This window comes from Garra rufa, chromosome 23, assembly GCF_049309525.1.
Source record: "Garra rufa chromosome 23, GarRuf1.0, whole genome shotgun sequence".
NCBI lineage: Eukaryota > Metazoa > Chordata > Actinopteri > Cypriniformes > Cyprinidae > Garra > Garra rufa.
Window position 1 is genome coordinate 35,340,897 of NC_133383.1, and position 20,037 is coordinate 35,360,933.

General features: G+C 34.1%; 2 protein-coding genes across 3 annotated transcripts; one reads left to right on the forward strand and one right to left on the reverse strand.

The window, feature by feature from the left end:
- Positions 1-41: 41 nt before the first annotated feature.
- On the forward strand, positions 42-2,676 carry fam136a (family with sequence similarity 136 member A). The gene is made up of 3 exons (XM_073830125.1): positions 42-335; positions 2,086-2,226; positions 2,311-2,676. Exons 1-3 carry the CDS (start codon positions 249-251, stop codon positions 2,497-2,499), a joined length of 417 nt encoding a protein of 138 aa, XP_073686226.1. The 5' UTR covers positions 42-248; the 3' UTR covers positions 2,500-2,676.
- Positions 2,677-3,311: 635 nt separating this feature from the next.
- Positions 3,312-17,747, reverse strand: gmcl1 (germ cell-less, spermatogenesis associated). 2 transcript variants are annotated; one of them, XM_073829569.1, is made up of 15 exons: positions 17,543-17,747; positions 16,889-17,075; positions 14,624-14,747; positions 14,422-14,518; positions 12,772-12,869; positions 10,757-10,869; positions 10,602-10,667; positions 10,413-10,497; positions 8,627-8,717; positions 8,415-8,555; positions 6,896-6,965; positions 6,737-6,812; positions 6,501-6,646; positions 5,033-5,120; positions 3,312-4,945 (listed from the first exon to the last, which is right to left on the reverse strand). In XM_073829569.1, the coding sequence occupies exons 2-15, from the start codon at positions 17,062-17,064 to the stop codon at positions 4,805-4,807; spliced, it is 1,512 nt and encodes a 503-aa protein (XP_073685670.1). In that variant the 5' UTR covers positions 17,065-17,075; positions 17,543-17,747; the 3' UTR covers positions 3,312-4,804. The 2 variants fall into 2 exon arrangements, with proteins under 2 accessions (XP_073685670.1, XP_073685669.1); XM_073829568.1 differs by having other exon boundaries at positions 17,402-17,747.
- Positions 17,748-20,037: the final 2,290 nt, after the last annotated feature.

Consider the following 20,037-nt stretch of genomic DNA (forward strand, 5'->3'; position numbering starts at 1 on the left):
ACGCACTTCACGGCGGAAGTGGCGTTATTACTGGTAGCATGCTTAAGGTGTAGTAGGAGGTGACCTTACTGAGGAATTATTTTGCAGGATTTTCTATTCATTTCAAGTTTATGCATTTTAACGTTTGAGTAATGACTAACAGGTCTTGATAGTAAAACGCGTTGGTTTTGATTCATGGCTTTTTAGAGTCGCTGCTTTAAGAAGTATCTGTGTAACTGAAAATAAAAGCAGTTTATGTGAGATCAGGAATGGCAGAAGCACAGCAGGCTCGCATGCAGAATGCAGTGGAGGAAATGGTTCAGAGTCTGGAGAAAGATTACATTCGTAAGATGCAGGTAAGCTACATTTTTCACTTTCTTCCTAAAAACTGAAAGCAGAAGTAACGTTAATCTAGATTCTATTCAGTAGCCTACTAGATATGAACACTGTTGCTCTTTCTGTGTCAGCATTACTTCATGTCTCTTTTATGCCATATAAGTAAAAAAGTAGGCTTTCATTAAATAAATCAATATTACAGAAATAATTTTATTCAGCTAGGATGCATTAAATTGCCCAAAAGTGAAAGTAAAAACGTACATTGATACAAAAAAGTCTATTCTAAATAAATGCTGTTCTTTTGAACTTTCTATTCATCAAAGAGTCCTGGAATAAATGCAGTGCTTTCACAAAAGTACACAAAACACATTTTTCTTGAGCAAATCAGCATATTAAAATTATTTCTGAAGGATCGTGTGGCTGTAATGAAGTAATGAAAGTAATGAAAATGTAGCTTTGCAACACAGACATAAATTACATTTTAAAATATCCAGATAGAAAACAGTTATTTTCAGTTGTAATATTTCACAATATTACTGTTTGATTAAATAAGATTGGTCTTGGTGAAGGTAAGACACTTCTTTTAAAAACAAAAATTGAACAGACCCCAAACTCTAACTATAGTCTATCATTTTTTAAATCACCATAATTTAATAATTTCAATATTAATAAATATAATTGATGTAGTTAATTTATACAAACTATATAATATTATTAATATCCAATTAATTATTTAATTAATTTACATTTTTATTATTTTTTAAATATCTTTTTTTGCACATCCCTTTATGTAAATAAAATAATTTAATAAATCTATATATTTTTTTTTGTTTTTGAACTGGTTTTTTAATGTTTTTGAAAAAAGCCTCCTCTGCTCATTAAGCATCGTTTGATCCAAAATACAGCAAAAACTGTACAATTTTGAAGTATTTTTTGCTATTTAGAATAACTGTTTTTTATGTGAATATATTTTAAAATGTAATTAATTCCTATGATTCTAAAGCTGATTTTGTAGCATCATTACTCCAGTCTTCAGTGTCACATGATCCTTCAGAAATCATTCTAATATTCTGATTTGCTGCTCAGAAAAACATATATTATGTTGAAAACAGTAGATTTTTTTCAGGTTTCTTCGATGAATATAAAGTTCAGAAGAACAGCATTTGTCTGAAATACAAATCTTTGTAACATTATAAATGTCTTTATCATCACTTTTGATCAACTTAAAGCATCCTTGCTAAATAAAAGTATTAATTTCTATTATTTATTTCCCCAAAAATAAAAAATATATACTGACTCCAAGCTTTTGAATGGTTACAAATAAACTGTTTTAAATATTGATAACAATAATGTTTCTTAAGCTGCAATTAAGCATATTACAATGATTTCTGAAGGATAATGTGACACTGAAGACTGGAGTAATGAAGCTGAAAATGTAGCTTTGATTTTAAAATATATTCAAATAGAAAGCAGTTATTATAAATAGTAAAAATATTACACAATATGACTGCTTTCACTGTATTTTGGATCAAATAAATGCAGGCTTGGTAAGCAGAAGAGACTTCTTTAGAAAACAAAAAATCTTACTGTTCAAAAACTTTTGACTGGTAGTGTAACTCAAATTTATACAAGAATTAGGAAAAAAGTTTTTGATGTTTTCCTTTCTCTGTTGATTTACTGTATTGACTGTAAAATCTAAAATAAAATTTTGACCACTTATTAATCAATTGATTCAGTAATGGCTAATAAAACACTCTTTCAATCTGTCAGGGGCGTATGTTCCGCTGCAGCGCGGAGTGTTGTGAGAAACCCGGCCACTCCATGAACCAGGTGCACCAGTGTATAGACCGCTGCCACACACCACTGGCTAAAGCTCAAGGACTGGTCACTAGTGAACTCGAGCAGTTTCAGGTGAGTCCACCTTTGTAAAATCACTCACTTTTAATCTTCCAGGTGGAATAGTGCAGTTTGAAAGATCCATTTATTCATCTACAGGATCGCCTCACGAGGTGTACGATGAACTGTAATGACAAAGCCAAGGACCTGTTTGACTCCGGGGCGAAGGAGCCTGCAGTGCGGGCGCTGATGGACAGCTGTGTGAGCGGCTGTGTGGACGAGCACCTGAAAATGATGCCCAGTATGACGCGCAGACTGAAGGACAGCTTGAACTCAATACCTCAATGAAGCTCTGATTGTGGCCGTAGCTGGATGAAATGATTCTTGTGGACTCGTGAGTTTAACAAATGGTAGAATTTGATCTTTGCCATCACCTCATGTGACTTAGTGAATGGCACGTGCTGATTTCTGTGTCCATATTGTTTGTGGTTTTTGTACAGACAATAAATAATATGCTCAAACCAACTTTGGAAGTCATGATTTAGTGGGAAAGGCTCATATACTATATATTTAGGGTTTCGCGATATACCGGGACTGACGATAACCACGATATTTCAAAATTAAAAGTACACAGCGTCAAACACATGTAAAGTATGTTTTATTCGTACTCGACACCGGAGGGCGCCCTCACACAGAAAAAAGACATCTGTGTTCTTCAAGCAATCTGGCATTTTTAATAAGGGTAGTGTATATTTATAAGTCAATGCAATGCTAATCGACCTAGTCATTAACACTGAATAGAATACTATAAATAACAATATACAATAAATGAATATCTTGTTAGTATAAATTGTTCTAAAGTAATGTTTATGTTTGAGGCTTCCAGCTATTTTTCGTTTTTCTGCTTGATATTGCAAACAGGTGTCTTACCATATTATTTCAATGTATTATCTGAATTCTGAACACAGTGGTTTGTAGTTTAAGCAGTTTCACCGTTTACTGCAGATTGTTATTCTTCTCTTTATTTCCCAACAGCGGCTAATGAACCAAAAGTCTTGCTCATGCACAAAAAACGGCTTACTTCCTCGTTGAAAAATAAGATGGAACCAGTTACTATTACTGAGATGTTTTTCACACTGCATCTCAAGAAGTGAACACCATTTCTTCTGTCAGTGCTGATTTAATGAATATTTCGATTTCTATCATGTGACGCTTTGGTCCGACAATATTTACATTTAACCAAAACCACACTGTGTACAAATATTCAAAATTGAACTGCTTCATTGGACACCTATGAAAGTCACTCAAAATGCCCTGTTGGTAAATCAACACATGCCTGTCAACCCTTCACAGTCCCTACATCAGCATGCATTGAAGAATAATGACAACATGTATCACGTTAGCACCAATTTCAAACAAATATAACAGTACAAAACCGATATTCAGTCTTTTTTGTTTTTGGTGAAGAAAAAAAAAAAGGGAATGACTGACAAATTAATAACCAGCCCAACAAGTTTAAATATTAGACAACTTCCAAACAAATACAAACAAGAGCACTTACTCTTAGCTCTGTTGCTGATACACAGCAAATTATTTAAAAGGCACCTGACTATTTACAAATTAAAGGTTGTATAAGCGATTTCAAGCCTGAAACATTGTGTCACATTCAGCTGATCTTTCGTCACGAGCCGCTCGCTGCCTGCCCCATAAATTGGCTGTAAAAAAAACCGCGTCTCTCTGGTCAGCCTAGGGTCCGAGATATGCCAAAAAACAATCGGCGCTACCAACCGTTCCACAGAAAAACAAACAGTGTTCCAACCAATCAGCGTCAGGGGGTTGGTGTTGTGGACTTTCGCTCCGCCTGCCTCACATCCCTGCACCAGTAGGAAAGTCCACAACACCAGCCCCCTGACGCTGATTGGTTGGAACACTGTTTGTTTTTCTGTGGAACGGTTGGTAGCACCGATTGTTTTTTTTGGCATATCTCGGACCCTAGGCTGACCAGAGAGACGCGTTTTTTTTTACAGCCAATTTATGGGGCAGGCAGCGAGCGGATCATGAAGAAAGGTCAGCTGAATGTGACACTTTATGTTGAAATCGCTTATACAACCTTTAAGCATACAAATAAAATGACTGAAATGATATACATTAAGCTAATTAAAGCGATAGTTCGCTCAAAAATGAAAGTTTTGTCATTAATTACTCACCCTCATTTCGTTCCAAACCTGTAAGACCTTTGTTCATCTGCCGAACATAAATTAAGCTATTTTTGATTAAATCTGAGAGCTTTGTGTCCCGGGAGAGAAGAAATCGTTGAATAAAGTTGTTATTTTTTTTTTTTTTTTCGCACACAAAAAGTATTCTCTTAGCTTCATAAAATTAAGGTCGAACCACTGACGTCACATTTTTTAACAATGTCCTTACTACCTTTCAGGTGTGTTGCTGTCTATGCAGGGTGAGAAAGCTCTCAGATTTCATCGAAAATATCTTAATTTGTTGTCCAAAGATAAACGAAGGTCTTACGGGTTTGGAAAGACATGAGGGTCAGCAATTAATGACAGAATTTTCATTATTGTGTGAACTATTCCTTAATCTGTAAATCATTATAAGAAGGCTGGACTGGTGGCTGATGGAGGTTTTATGTTGTGTGGGGTCACGACACACTGCGGGCGCTGTTCTCCGGCTCCTGTGTTTCACCTCTCCTCTCACTGGACGGGGAAGTGTAGAGGAAGTTACAGCACACATACAGAGGAAAAGACAAGAGCCGACTGTCCAGATTCATCACCACGTATTCCTGCGATTGTAACACAATGAAGTAGTTAAGTCAAGTCAAGCCTTGAAGTATCTGGAAGGTTTTATATTTAACATTATGACAGATTACCTGGTCCTTTTCAAGGGTAACAAGCTGGTAGCCAGTTGACCGGCTGCAAACCACTTTTCCACTGTTATCAAATGAAGCAAGGCGCAATCTGAAAAAAGAAATAAATGTTTTCAACCTCATTAAATGCTAAATTTAAAATAATGACTTTAAATACGTAATATTATTTAACATATATTTTATTTAAAGGGATAGTTCACCCAAAAATAAAATAGTCTGTAACTAATTACTCACCCTCATTTTAAAAAAAAAAAGACCCTTATGATTGATTTTGTGGTCCAGGGTCACATATAAAAGAAATAATCAGTTTGTTTGTTTTTGTTTGATGCTATGGCAGCTTCTTTGGCTATTTTCATGAAGAAGAAAATTTACAGCTAAATTATAGGTTATCATCAATTGTTTTTGCTGAAAACTCTAAAATTGTATTTGGCTTAATAATAAAAAAAAGTTCTCTCACAGGGTTAAAACCAGCACAATCTAGATATAAAATTAGGGGTGGGCATAGATTCATTTTTTTAATCTAGATTAAATCTTGGAATTAATCTAGATTAATCTAGATTAAAATGGCTAATTTGAATTCTGATGAAGGCATTCAGAATATGTGTGCTACCCAAATAATGACTTAAAGTCTTTGAGAATGGATCATAAAGCTCATAAAGCTGTTCTATGATAATTTGTTGATGAAAATAAATTATGTTCAATTAGATGTACTTTGAAATTATGAAATTATTTTTTCTACCTATTAGATTGTGTTTTTTTTAACGTCAACACCTACCCAACCCATTACATGTTACACCATACTTTTATTTTGACAGGTTGCCGTGAAGTTTCTGTGTCATACAGTATGATATGATGCTAGTTTTCATAAAAATGAAACGGTAAAAGTGACACTCACAGCAGTTTGGGAGATTGAGTTTATCTGTTCATGTGAGATGAAAATGCCAAAAATTACCGGGAGCGTCACGTGTGTTCCAGTATGCGTGTAGTAAAAGCGCGTCTCCACCATTCATAGTATGAATTTCATACATACAGCAAGGCAAACGGAACATACCGGATTCATATTAAAACGGTCTTTTTGCATTTCAGTTTTCACAGACACTAGTCCATATCGCGATTTGAATTAAGTGACAGATCGTATTTGATTTATGAATCCAAAAAACGACGAATTTACGTGCCATTTCGTTATAGTAGATTCGGTTTTTATGAATGGAGGACGACGCGATCCCGTCTGTGTTTTGGCGGAGGAGACTTAAACGCGCGACCATATTCTACAGTCTTTGGTATACATCCGAGTTAAACTATCAAGGTGAAAGTCATCATAGCTTAGACCCAGCTCCCAACCCAACTTTGAGAATAGATTAACGGCGATATTTTTTTTATCGCGCGATAAGAGTTTCACGTTAACGCAGCACGTTAACGCCAATAACGGCCCACCACTATATAAAATATAATCGGAGGTGTAACAGCTCACCGGTACGCTAAGTGGCGTCGTGGCTGTAAACTGACAGCGCCTCCACATGGCTGACTGAGGGTGTTTCTCTTAAAGATGATGAAACGATTTGTATAGGTCACCAGCAGGTCAAAGCCATAATTGAACCCCGTCCATCGCCAACAGTACTGTGGAAATATCAAAAATATATACATTTTGTTCTAAACCAAAACATGCAGCAAAAGATACATTTATTTAATAGCAAAAGTCCAACTCACATCTCCGTCTTTGGTCAGTTTCCGGCCACAGCGCATGCTGTTCAGCTCAAACTCATCTTTATTGGCCTCTTGTGGTCTGTAATAATCAGATTTACTTACTTGCAATTCACACCACGTGTTTAATGTTTAGCAGTGAAGACGTTTGGGCCGTTTTCTCACCCATTATCATTATCATGTTCTGTCCTCAGCATAGCAAACCACTGCTGTTTATACACAGCGCTCAGCCACTCTGATAAAGACACAAGAGGAAGTGGTGTTAAAATCCCAGCCTTATACAGCTGAAGTCAAAAGTTTACATCCCCCTTTCAGAATCTGCAAAATGTTAATTATTTTACCAAAATAAGATCATACAAAATGCATGTTATTGTTTATTTAGTACTGACCTGAATAAGATATTTCACATAAAAGATGTTTACATATAGACCACAAAAGAAAATAATAGTTGAATTGATAAAAATGACCCTGTTAAAAAGTTTATATACATTTGATTCTTAATACAGTGTTGTTACCTGAAAGATCCACAACTGTGTTCAAGAGTCCCTTGTTCGTCCTGAACAGTTAAACTGCCTGCTGTTCTTCAGAAAAGTCCTTCAGGTCCTACAGATTCTTTGGTTTTTCAGCATTTTTGTGTATTTGAATCCTTTCCAACAATGACTGTATGATTTTGAGATCCAGCTTTTCACACTGAGGACAACTGAGGGACTCTTTTAAAGACAACAATTAAAGAAGTTTCAAACACTCACTGATGCTCCAGAAGGAGAGATTATGCATTAAGAGCCGAGGGTGAAAACTTTTGAACAGAATGGAGATGTGTACATTTCTCTTATTTTGCCTAAAAAAATTATATGCTCCTGAAGTAAACGCAATGTATTAAGAGACAGGGGTGAAAACTTTTGCGAATTTGAAGATCAGGGTAAATTTGATTTATTTTGTCTTCTGGGAAACATGTAAGTATCTTCTGTAGCTTTTGAAGGCCAATACAAAATGAAAGATTTTTTTAGGCAAAATAAGGAAAAGTACACATATCCATTCTATTCAAAAGTTTCCACCCCCCGGCTCTTAATGCATCGTTTTTCCTTCTGTAGCATCAGTGAGTGTTTGAAGCTTCTGTAATAGTTGCATATGAGTCCCTCAGTTGTCCTCAGTGTGAAAAGATGGATCTGAAAATCATACAGTCATTGTTGGAAAGGATTCAAATTCACAAAAATGCTGAAAACCAAAGAATTTGTGGGACCTAAAGAATTTTTCTGAAGAACAGCAGGCAGTTTAATTGTTCAGGACAAACAAGGGACTCATGAACAAATATCACTAAACAAAAAAAGACAGCTGTGGATCATTCAGGTAACACCACAGTATTAAGAATCAAGGGGATGTAAACTTTTGATGCTATTATTTTCTCTTGTGGACTATATGTAATTGTCTTTTATGTTAAATGTCTTATTGAGGTCAGTACTAAATAAACAATAACAAGCATTTTGTGTCCCTCTTATTTTAGTTAAATAATTAACATTTAGCCAATTCTGAAAGGGGGATGCAAACTTTTGAACTTAACTGTACAACAATGGACTTTTTCAAAACAATGTGATGCATATTGCACACATAAACAACTAAATCTTCTCAGAAATCTTTAATCTGACAGGTTTCATGTCATTTCTAGCAGTCAAGAGTGCAGTCTCACCAGGAGGTAGGATGTTGTCCCGTTCCAGCATGCGGGCAGAGGCCAGGTCATTGATGATGTACTGCAGGCGGATGTGTCTGAAAACAGGGACGAAGGGCATCCCGTCATCTGTGTTTAGAAACGGCTCCTCTTCTCCAGCCTCTGTGTATGAGTGTGGCAGTTAGGGGAAGGTTATGTAAATGCACTTATGTATTTCTATGAGTGAAACATACCACTTCTTCTTTTACACAGCCAGGCGTCTGCATCGAGCAGTAGTTGTTTGATAGGGCCATCCCAGGATGGATTAAGCTGCAAGAACATCCACTGAAAAAAAGAGTAAAAAAAAGCTAGAAACACCAAGTTTACATTTTTGACACTGAACTATTATATGATTTTGCATCATGTTTAATATATGAGGCATTTATAGTCACTGACTGATCTCAGATTTATATTTGTCATTGTACATGAATTTATATTGATATTTAAAAACCATTGTAATGCCAACAACAACCAACAACAAAAAATGATGAGGTTACAAATAAAATAAAATGAATAAAATGTATGTTTTTATCGTGTATATGTATATATATATATATATATATATATATATATATATATGTGTGTGTGTGAAGAGTTTATTTACAAAAACAAATAATTCTGTTTTTTTACAATTTTCAATTATTTGTTTTCAGAATTATCTGTTTTTGCAAATAAACCATATATATATATATATATATATATATATATATATAAATATAATTAAATTAACAAAGATTTTAAAAATCAAATCCTACTGTGTTTGTGTGTCTCTCTCTCTATTTATAAAAATAAAAAAGGTAGTAAAACAATGTTACATTTAATTAAATCTATAATAACATAAAAATAGAAAATTAATATAACACATAAAATAATAATATATATAAAATATATATTATAAATAAAATATATGAAAACCAGTTCCTACTTTGTGTGTGTTTGTCTATACATATAAAAAATAAGAATGGTAGTAAAAACAGTGTTAATGAATTATATAACAACATAAAAATAGAAAATTAATAATACATAAAACATAAATTAAAAAATATATATAAATACAAAATCTATAAAAGCTAGCTCCATTACATAAAAAGATAAAAATAAGATAACATTAAAACACACAAAATACATAAAAATATTTTTAAATAAACAAACATATATATATCATAAAATATAAATATAATATTTAATTTGAATAAAATGTATTATTTTGAATGATTAATTATTAATAGATAATTAAATATCGATAATGTAATAATTTTTACTGAGGTGGGCATGATGAATCTCAAAATGAACTACAAAGAAATTAATATACTTCAAATGCATGCTGTATGCTATTTATTACTGATATTTACTACTTTTTAAATATGATTTTTCTATTATGTATGAACAATTAAGTAAGCATAAGTTGCCTAATTCCATTAAATATGCATTGCAGTTATTCTTGTTCCTTTATCAAAACAAAAACAAAAACAAATAAACATTTAATTTATTAAATAAATGTAGTATTTTATATATTTATTATATTCATGTATGAAATATTGTTGTAACGCTTTACAATAAGGTTAATTAGTTAACAAGAACTAAGAATAACAATACTTCTACAGAATTTATTAATCTTAGTTCAATCTTAGTTAATCTTAATATCAACATCTACTAATGCATCATTAAAATCACAAGTTGCGTTTGTTAACATTAGTGACTGTGAATTAACATGAACTATCAATGAATGACTGTATATTTCATAACTAACATTAACAAAAAAATTGTAAATAGTGTAATAAAATATATTGTTCATTGATGTTAGTTAATACATTAACTAATGTTAACAAATGACACATTATTGTAAAGTGTTACCTATATATTTAATACCAAATAAATTGATTTAAATGATTAAAACATTTCCGAAGCAAATCATATACAAAATCATTTAGTGTGCCTGTAATATCATAAAACGCTATTATGATATACAATGTCACCTACCTTTTTCAGTGCTGTGTAGACGTCCATTTCCACTTGCATTACGAACAGATCAGAAGACTGAATAAGCTGCTCCATAATTTCCGCCCTACACACATATTAAAATACACCAAACATTTATTCTAGCATTCTAAGCACCGTTAACCTCCAGATGAGGTCAGACACAGATGCATATAGTGAGACTGTCTGTACCCGAGCTCCTTCATAAGGTCCACATTTTGATGTGTCATGAGGTTATTGAGAAGCCATTCTAAACACCTGCAACACACAGAGATCATGCAATGCGTTTATTATGCTGCAAGTGTATTAGAGAATAATCAGACAGGAAATCAGACAAATCTACTGACTTCTTCATGACAGAGTCCAAGCCGTACATGGTGGCCGAGTTATAATAGCTGCACACGGTCTTTACATTCACATTCTCTTTCATGGTCTCTCCACACTGCTGGATCAGTCCATCCTGGAAAAGACAAACAGACAAACAAAATTATTAAGGATGAAGCTAGAAAGACAAGCTGTAAAGGTGATTATGGAGGTAATATCATTAATTATAAAAAATCTAAACAAAAATTTACAGATAATGTACTCACCCCCTTGTTATCCAAGATGTTCATGTCTTTCTTTCTTCAGTCGTAAAGAAATGTTTTTTGAGGAAAATATTTCAGGATTTCTCTCCATATAATGGACTTCTATGGTGACCCCGAGTTGAACTTTAAATGCACCTTCAAAGGTCATCAAAATTATCCCAGCCGAGGAAGAAGTGTCTTATATAGCGAAACGATCGACTATTTCCTAAAAACTTCTACAATTTATGTACTTTTTAACCTCTACACAGAGTACACACAGAGCTAGACAAGATGAGCATTTGAGGTTAAATCGTATATAAATTGTAAAAAAAATTTTTTTTGAAAATAACCAATCGTTTTGCTAGATAAGACCCTTCTTTCTTCGGCTGTGATTGTTTAGAGCCCTTTGAAGCTGCATTTTGGAAGCTCAAACTCCACCACAGAAGTCCACTATATGGAGAGAAATCCTGAAATGTTTTCCATAAAAAACATAATTTCCTTACAACTGAAGAAAGACATGAACATCTTGGATGACAAGGGGGTGACTACATTATCTGTAAATTATTGTTCTGAAAGTGAACTACTCCTTTAAACCTAGTCTTAGAATAAAATGTAAGTCTGAGCTGTTTCGACTGAAAGCAACAAGCAATGATTGATCTTAAAATATATCAGCGCCTCTGTTTTGTCTCAAGATGTACACCAGTTAGGCATGTTTAGAAAAATTACTTAAATTGAACTATGGCCTAATCCTGGCTTAGTCTAAGCCCCGTCTATGAAACCAGGCCCTAGAGTTTTAAATTTTCAACAAAAAACTGATTTCTGTTTGTTTTTGCAATCGCACTGTGCACAACACAAAACTTTAATTTATAAATGCATGAAATGTTTAAATATTTAAATCAGTCATTTTACCTTTCTAAAGTTAAACGTATAGTTATTTTTATTTATTATTTAACCTTTAAATTATTTACAACTGCAAATTTTATCCTTATTTAATCCCATTTAATTTTTTATCCTATTTAAAATCCTTAAAAAAACAATTATACACACACTACAGTTGAAACATTTTTGCTCACCGAAGCTGCATTTATTTCATAAATAAAAAGTAATATTGTGAAATATTATTACAATTTAAAATAACAGTTTTATATTGTAATATATTTTAAAATGTAATTTATTCATGTGATGCAAAGCTGAATTTTCAGCTTCATTACTTCAGTTTTCAGTGTCACATGATCTATCAGTAATCATTCTGATATGCTAATTCGCTGCTCAAAAGCATTTATAATTATTATCAATTTTGAAAACTTAATATTTTTGCAGAAACAAAAAGTGATTTTGTTTTTCAGGATTATCTGATGAAGAACAGCATTTATTTGTAACATTACAAATACCTTTACTGTCACTTTTGATCAACTGAATGCATTGCTTCCTGAAAAAAGTATTAATTTCTGTCATCAAGCATATACCTATTATTTACAGTGGAATAGGGCAAAACATACAAATCTGTAATGCTCATCTTATTTGTACTGATATTACTATGATATGTCTATATGACTATGTTAGATCCTTTGATTTTATGTAGCTAACAAGTTTAAAAGAAGTATTCACAAACATTTTTTGGTTTGCAATCCATAAAAAATAAGACGCATATGAATTATACAAAAAAATTAAGACATATTGTTGGCCAAAAAGGGAAAAGGGAAAAGGAAAAAAGCTAAAGTTGCATTGTAGAGTAATTGTAAGTCTTTATGGAATCAGATGGTAATGGTTATGTTTTCAACACTGGGCATACTTACCAACTGAAGCATACAAGCAGCAGCGAGAATATTAACAACTCGACTTGGTTTGATCAATACGTCGTCCCTATAGAGTGACCCAAAAACCACTTGCAAGGCTACAGATGGAGAAGAAAACATGGTCAGAATATAAATGTTTGGTGTTTACAATATACTGTAACAACAAGAATTTAAAGAGTTAATTTTCCCAGAAATGAACATTTTGTCATTATTCACTCACCCTCCTTTCGTTTTAAACCCGTAAGACCTTTGTCAGGGCTCTACAGTGCGACCATTTGACTCGCACTTGCGACTGAAAACTACTGCGTGCGACTATGAAAAAAATATTAAGGAGCACCATGTGCGACTGACCCGAACAGCATATTTGTGTTTGCCCTGAGTGGAGTTTCAAAGGTTCCTACAGGTTTTTGCAACGTTGAGTAATGTATCAGACATATCCTTTCATAAACAATGTGTAGAGAGTGTAAATAAGAGATTGATTATGCAGTGTACGGAGCTTCGTTGATTGTAATGAAACTGTGTGAGATTGCAATGAACTAAGAGGAGTGGCAGCTTTTATTGAATTTTAAGCGAGTTTGCAAAAAAGATATTGATTTAATACAACAGTTAAAAAAACAAGAAGTTATTATTAAGTGACATTGTTTGACTCTAACACTATTGCCTTGTCAAAAATAGTCTGAAACAAGTCATAACTGTGCCACTGCGTATGTCCACTCAAACACAAGTGTTTTGTTTATGAATGAACGTGCTTTTTTTAAACGAATCTAGTGAGTCAATGATTCAATTTCCCATTCATAAAGACAGTCACTTGCTTTATTCCTGGATGAATCAGCCGTTCGAATGAAACAAATGAATGATATGAATCAGTAAGTTAATCAGTAACTTGCCGCCACCTACAGGCAGTTTTAGTTTCATTTTTAAAGTATCTTTTCAGTTATTCAAATCGTCAAATATTTCTGTATTCAAAATGTTATATTTAAAACATTGATCTCAACATGAATTTATGAATTTGATTGCACTCAAGCCACCTCTGAGCCTCATTAAACAAGAAAATACACCTACAAGCCACTTTTGTGTTTTTCTGTGCCACCTCTGTAGTACAAATTAATTTTGTTAATGCTGGTTTCATTCAATTGGTAATTATTCTTATCCTACTCGTTCTTATTCTGTTATTTTAATCAGAAATTTTAAAAACAAAATTCCACTGTAAATCACTTTAAAGAGTCAAATGTGATTTTTTGATTATTGTTTAGGATGTGCTCCTGAAATTTTGCCTGTGTTCTTACATTTTTTAAGTAAAAAAGAAAATGAAGTGTAGAGCCCTGTGTGTTCGTCTTCATAATATCGTAGCTTCATAACATTAAGGTTGAACCGCTGATGTCACATGGACTATTTTAATAATGTCCTTACTACCTTTCTGGGCCTTGAACGTGTCAGTTGCGTTGCTGTCTATGCAGGGTCAGACTCAGAAAGCGCTTAGATTTCATCAAAAATATCTTAATTTGTGTTCTGAAGATGAAGTTCTTTCGGGTTTGGATCAACATTAGGGTGAATAATTAATGACAGAATTTTCATTTTTGGGTGAATTAACCCTTTAAATTTGTACACCGCATCAAGGAGATGTTCAAAATATATTCTTCAAATCCTCACCTTCAGTGTCAATATTCTGGTCTGGAATCTCAAGCTCAATAACCATCATATTAGACTCCTTCCAGGATCCACTGAACATGCTGGAGAAATAGCCAGACTGCAAAATGAGAGGGGGAAAAAAAAATTTAAAACACTGAAATCAAAGCAAAATGAATGTCTTCTAAATAGTCTGTTATTAGGAAAACTGAACAGCTGGACCAACCTGACACAGGTAAATTTTATGTAGGTTCCACTCCTGCCCCAGGGCACGGATCTGAATGTCACTGTTTTCTCCATTCAGAAATAGTGTCTGGTAAATGTACTTAGAGGTACTTTTCAACTTTTTCCTGTTCACAGAACAGCACAGACAAAAACAAAAAACAAAAAAAACATTAAAACGTTTAATAAATACAATCAAACAACACTAATTTGAATATACAGGTGTGTGTGTGTGTGTGTGTGTGTGTGTGTGTGTGTGTGTGTGTGTGTGTGTGTGTGTGTGTGTACCTGGTATTCATCACGTTGTGGGGACCAAATGTCCCCACAAGGATAGGAATACCAGTGGATTTTGACCTTGTGGGGACATTTCTCAGGTCCCCATGAGGAAACAGGCTTATAAATCATGCACAATGAGTTTTTTTTGATGAAGTAAAAGTGTGCACAATCTCCTGTGAGGGCTAGGTTTAGGTGTAGGGTAGGTGTAGGGCGATAGAAAGTACGGTTTGTACAGTATAAAAACCATTACGCCTATGGAATGTCCCCATAAAACATGTAAACCCAACATGTGTGTGTGTGTGTGTGTGTGTGTGTGTGTGTGTGTGTGTGTGTGTGTGTGTGTGTGTGTGTGTTTAATAAATACTTTTTCTAAGCAAGGATGCATTAAATTGATCAAAAGTGACAGTAAGCATATTTATAAGATTTCTTTGTTCTTTGGAATGCTCTATTCATGAATTCCTGAAGAAAAAAGACTGGAGTAATGATGCTGAAAATTCAGCTTTGATCACAGGAATAAAATACATTTTGCAATATATTACAACAGACAACTGTATTTGTAAATTTTAGTAATATTTTACAATATGACTGTTTCACTAGGGGTGCAACAATATATTGCATCACTATATTTTACAATAAAAATTGCAACAATATGTATTGCTGTCAAGTGGAAATAGCATCAAATATGGAGTAACATATTTGTTCTTCCATGGTTATTAATTATTCTTAATAAAATAAAAATAAAATATAATATTTTATCAAATTAAATATGTATTGCTTTTAATGCATGTAACCAGAGAGAGCGCAAGCATGTGTCTAAAATAATTGTATTTTTTGCAAAAATAAAAAATTAAATAAAAATCATGAATATTTCTATTCTATCACCGTTGTTCTTTGCAAAGGGGGGAATGAGTCCAAACCTGTTCAAGTTTATTACTGATGCCAAATTTGACATTTTTAATAAACTGTATCCATGTTAACGATTTCTCATACAATGCTGTTAAAAAATTTGGGACCAGTAAAATACAAAAAAAAAAAAAAAAAAACTGTAATATTATGAAATATTATTGCAATTTAAAATATTATTTATTTCTGTGATGAAAAGCTGAACTTTATCATCATTACTCCAGTCTTCAGTGTCACATGATCCTTTTAGAATTCTAATTTTATCTAAATTTTCATCAATGTTGGAAGCAGTTGCTTAATACTATAATAATGATACTTTTTTCAGGATTCTTTGATGAATAAAAACGCAAAAAGAACAGCATTTATTTAACAGTCTTTACTATCACTTTTTATAAATTTAACACATCCTTGCTGAATAAAACTAATAATTTCTTTCACAAAAAAAAGAAAATATCTTACTGACCCCAAAATTTTGGACGATAGTGTATATTGTTATAAAAGATTTATATTTTAAATAAATGCTGTTTTTTTATATATGTATTTTTTTTGGTTTTACTTTTAATTCATCAAAGAACAACATTGATAATAAATCAGCATATTAGAAGGCTTTCTGAAGGATCATGCAACACTAAAGACTGGAGTAATGATGCTGGAAGTTCAGCTTTGTGTCACAGAAATAAATTGTATTTAATGTGCATTAAAATAGAAAACCACTATTTGAAATTGCAATATTTCAGAATCTTACAGTTTTTCTGTATTTTTGAGCAAACAAATGCAGTCTTGATGAGCATAAACGACTTTAAAAAACATAAAAAATCGTACTAATCCCAAACTTTTGAACAGCAGTGTATGTCTTATAAGCAATAACATTTAACAAATTTGAATCTATTTAGGCTAAAGTATTGTGAGTGTAGTGTATTGTGAGATTTGTATTGCGTATCTGAATCATGAGTATTGTGACACTAGTGTATTGTTCTACTGTATTTTTGATCAAATATATGCAGCCTTGGTAAGCATAAGAGACTTTTTCTAAATATTTAGAAAATCTGAACGACCCTGAATTTTTGAACAATAGCGGCTGTGTTCTCACCTGCGTGGCGTGTCCAGCTGACTGTCCTCTTCCTCGGGCTCGCTGTCACACTCACAGTGTGAGCTGCGTTTCCTCTTCCTGCACTCACAGCTGTGTCTGTTTCCAGCGCACTGCCTCTCCATAGCCTCCTCTGGGCCCCGGGGCGACGACTGGAAGCGGCTCCCGAGTGAACCCATAATTATTTAGCCTACAAAAACAGACACTACCCATTTAGTCATGTCACCAAACTGGTTAACAACACTGACGTGGCAAGACAACTGTTCAACCAGTGCATTTGGACTGGGTGCCACCTGCAGAAAGTCCAAAAATAGTACAACTTAAACACTGTATGGAGTGAAATCAGGTGACAGCTGCTGACAGCGATCAACTTCCATTGCTTAATTTGATCTAAGGTACCTAAATGAATGTTATTGGACATTTCACTGATTCTAACTAAGTGCTGTGAAGCTTCAGTCTAACGGTTTAGTACAGAAAGTGTGATGTTATGCTGTGAAGTGACTAACGTTAGCTTACAAGGGTTTCTTGATGTCGAGGTGTCTCCGATGGTATCCCCGTTGAATTATTTCAACATCATGAACTTTTTATTTTTCCATACGCTGTCGTTTGTATGATTCAAAACACTAGTAATCAATCTCGCCTTTTGTAAACACTCACCACCCGCTTCTGCCTCTCAAAATACTGGACACACCCTGGAATCTGCTCATCAACCACTGTGCAAATGCATCATTTGGCATGTAATGAACGCATATATTAGCTGTTAATGACCGTACAGTGATTCGGCTGTAAAATGTATAATAAATGAATCCGCAGTTTGAAACAAAAGCAGACTGGTAAATATCAAACAGAAGGTATGTGTCTCTGCTCCACGTCACGGTTGTCTGTGGAGTTCTCCGGGTGCTGCTGCCACCTAGTGTCACGGAGATACAACAATCTTTTGTTTTTACTTCACGTCGACTAAAATAGCCTATATATGGGCCATTCTACAGAATTGGTGCAAACTGTTGTTCCACAAAATATATATATAAATTTAAAGCCTGGCCAGGCTGGTTTTAGCTGGTGGTTTCACAGCCTGACGAGCTAAGACCAGCCTGGCCAGACTGAGAAAGTGGCCAAAATCCCTCTAAAACCAGCCTGCTGACCAGCTAAAACCAACTAAAACCAGGCTGAATTTAGAGGGGTTTTGGCCACTTTCCCAGCCTGACCTGGCCACCAGCTACAACCAGCCTGACCAGACTGGGAGACCAGCTAAAACCAGCTACTTCCAGCTTAATCCAACTAAGACCAGCCAACCAGCCTAGTCTGGTTTTAGCTGTTTTTTTTTTCCAGCAGGGTGAGTACTTTCAATTAGGTGGTTGTCTCGAACCCACACCTTTTTGATTCTTTTAAAAAATGAAGTTGTAAATGATGTAACTTTATGTAAACAAAATGCGTAAACTTTATGTAAACTTCTACATGTATGATCAAAACATATTGTCAGTTTTTCTCATAACTACATGGTGAGAATTATTTTTAGGTAAATGTGTTCAAAAGTCTGAAAAATCTTTGTGTACCTTTAAAGAACGTCACAACTGAACACCATTTCTCTATAATTAAACACACTTTTTTGAGAGTTATTACATAACATTTAGTTTTTTTATGTGTACAACGGCATCTTTGAGCTAAGTTCAAAAATATCTCAAATTGTTTCTACCGAACACACTGGTGAAAAAACAAAAAAACAGCTAAAACCAGCCTAGGCTGGTTGGCTGGTTTTAGCTGGTCAGCAGGCTGCTTTTAGAGGGGTTTTGGCCACTTTCCCAGTCTGTCCAGGCTGGTCTTAGCTCGTCAGGCTGGGAAACCACCAGCTAAAAACCAGCCTGGCCAGGCTGGGAGACCAGCTAAAACCAGCTACTTCCAGCTTAATCCAGCTAAGGCCAGCCAACCAGCCTAGGCTGGTTTTAGCTGGGGGGTTTTTTTCAGCAGGGTGAGTACTTTCAATTGGGAGGTGGCTGTCTCGAACCCTAACCTTTTTGATTCTTTTAAAAAATGTTGTAAATGATGTAACTTTATGTAAACAAAATGTGTCCTGCATTTTCATGTTATTACCTGATGCTGATTTTAACACTTATTATACATGTATGATCAATAAATATTGTCACTTTTTGTCATAGCTACATGGTGAGTATCATTTTGAGGTAAATGTGTTCAAAAGTCTGACAAATTTAAAGAACATCACTACCGAACACCATTTGTCTATAATTAAACACACTTTTTTGGGAGTCATTTCATAACATTTAGTTTTTTTTTATGTGTACAAAGGCTCAGAATTGTGCTAGACAACTATGTACTGATTGGCATCTTTGAGCTAGGTTCAAAAATATCTAAAATTGTATCTACCGAAACACCCTGGTGAAAAAAAAAAACAGCTAAAACCAGCTACTTCCAGCTTAAACCAGCTAAGACCAGCCAACCAGCCTAGGCTGGTTTTAGCTGTTTTTCTTTTTCAGCAAGGACGTCACAGCCAAAACATGTCATCATTGTTTTAGTAGTGACAAAAGGGAATACAAAATCCTCATATTTGGGAAAAGTTATGCACATTTTTGTATGTTTAAGTATATCATGTTGTCTAAATCCTTGTACATTTTTAAAAATCTTATTATTTAGTTGTCTGGTGGTCTCTCTTCCTTGTATTACAAATGTTCAGTAACCATAAAACAATAAATATATAAAATTAATAATTTAATTTAATTGATTTAAGTTAATTATCGTTTTTTGTGGAAAAAAGCATGCTTAGATATTCAAACATTTTTTAAATGCTTATTTATTAAAATTTTTCGCTTGTGATAGGCCTAAAACAACTTTGCCATCTATGAAGTGTCAGTTTAAGTTTTTTTCCTCATACCATTTTAAGGCAAATGTGACACTAAAGTTTACTGCAAAGCATAAATTACGATGGCATTCAGCTGAGATATTTTCATTCATTCTAAAATAGAAATGAAAAAATGTTGCAAGCCAAAATCACAAACCACATCCACTTCGCTCGGATTTGACCCCTAGAGGCGCTGCTCGTTTCCAGTTCGCCATTGCTGGGCGGGACTTAGTCCGGAACCAGCCAATGAGCGTCCAGATATCGCCACAGTCCCCTACCTATTTGCGGAGAGCCGACCTTT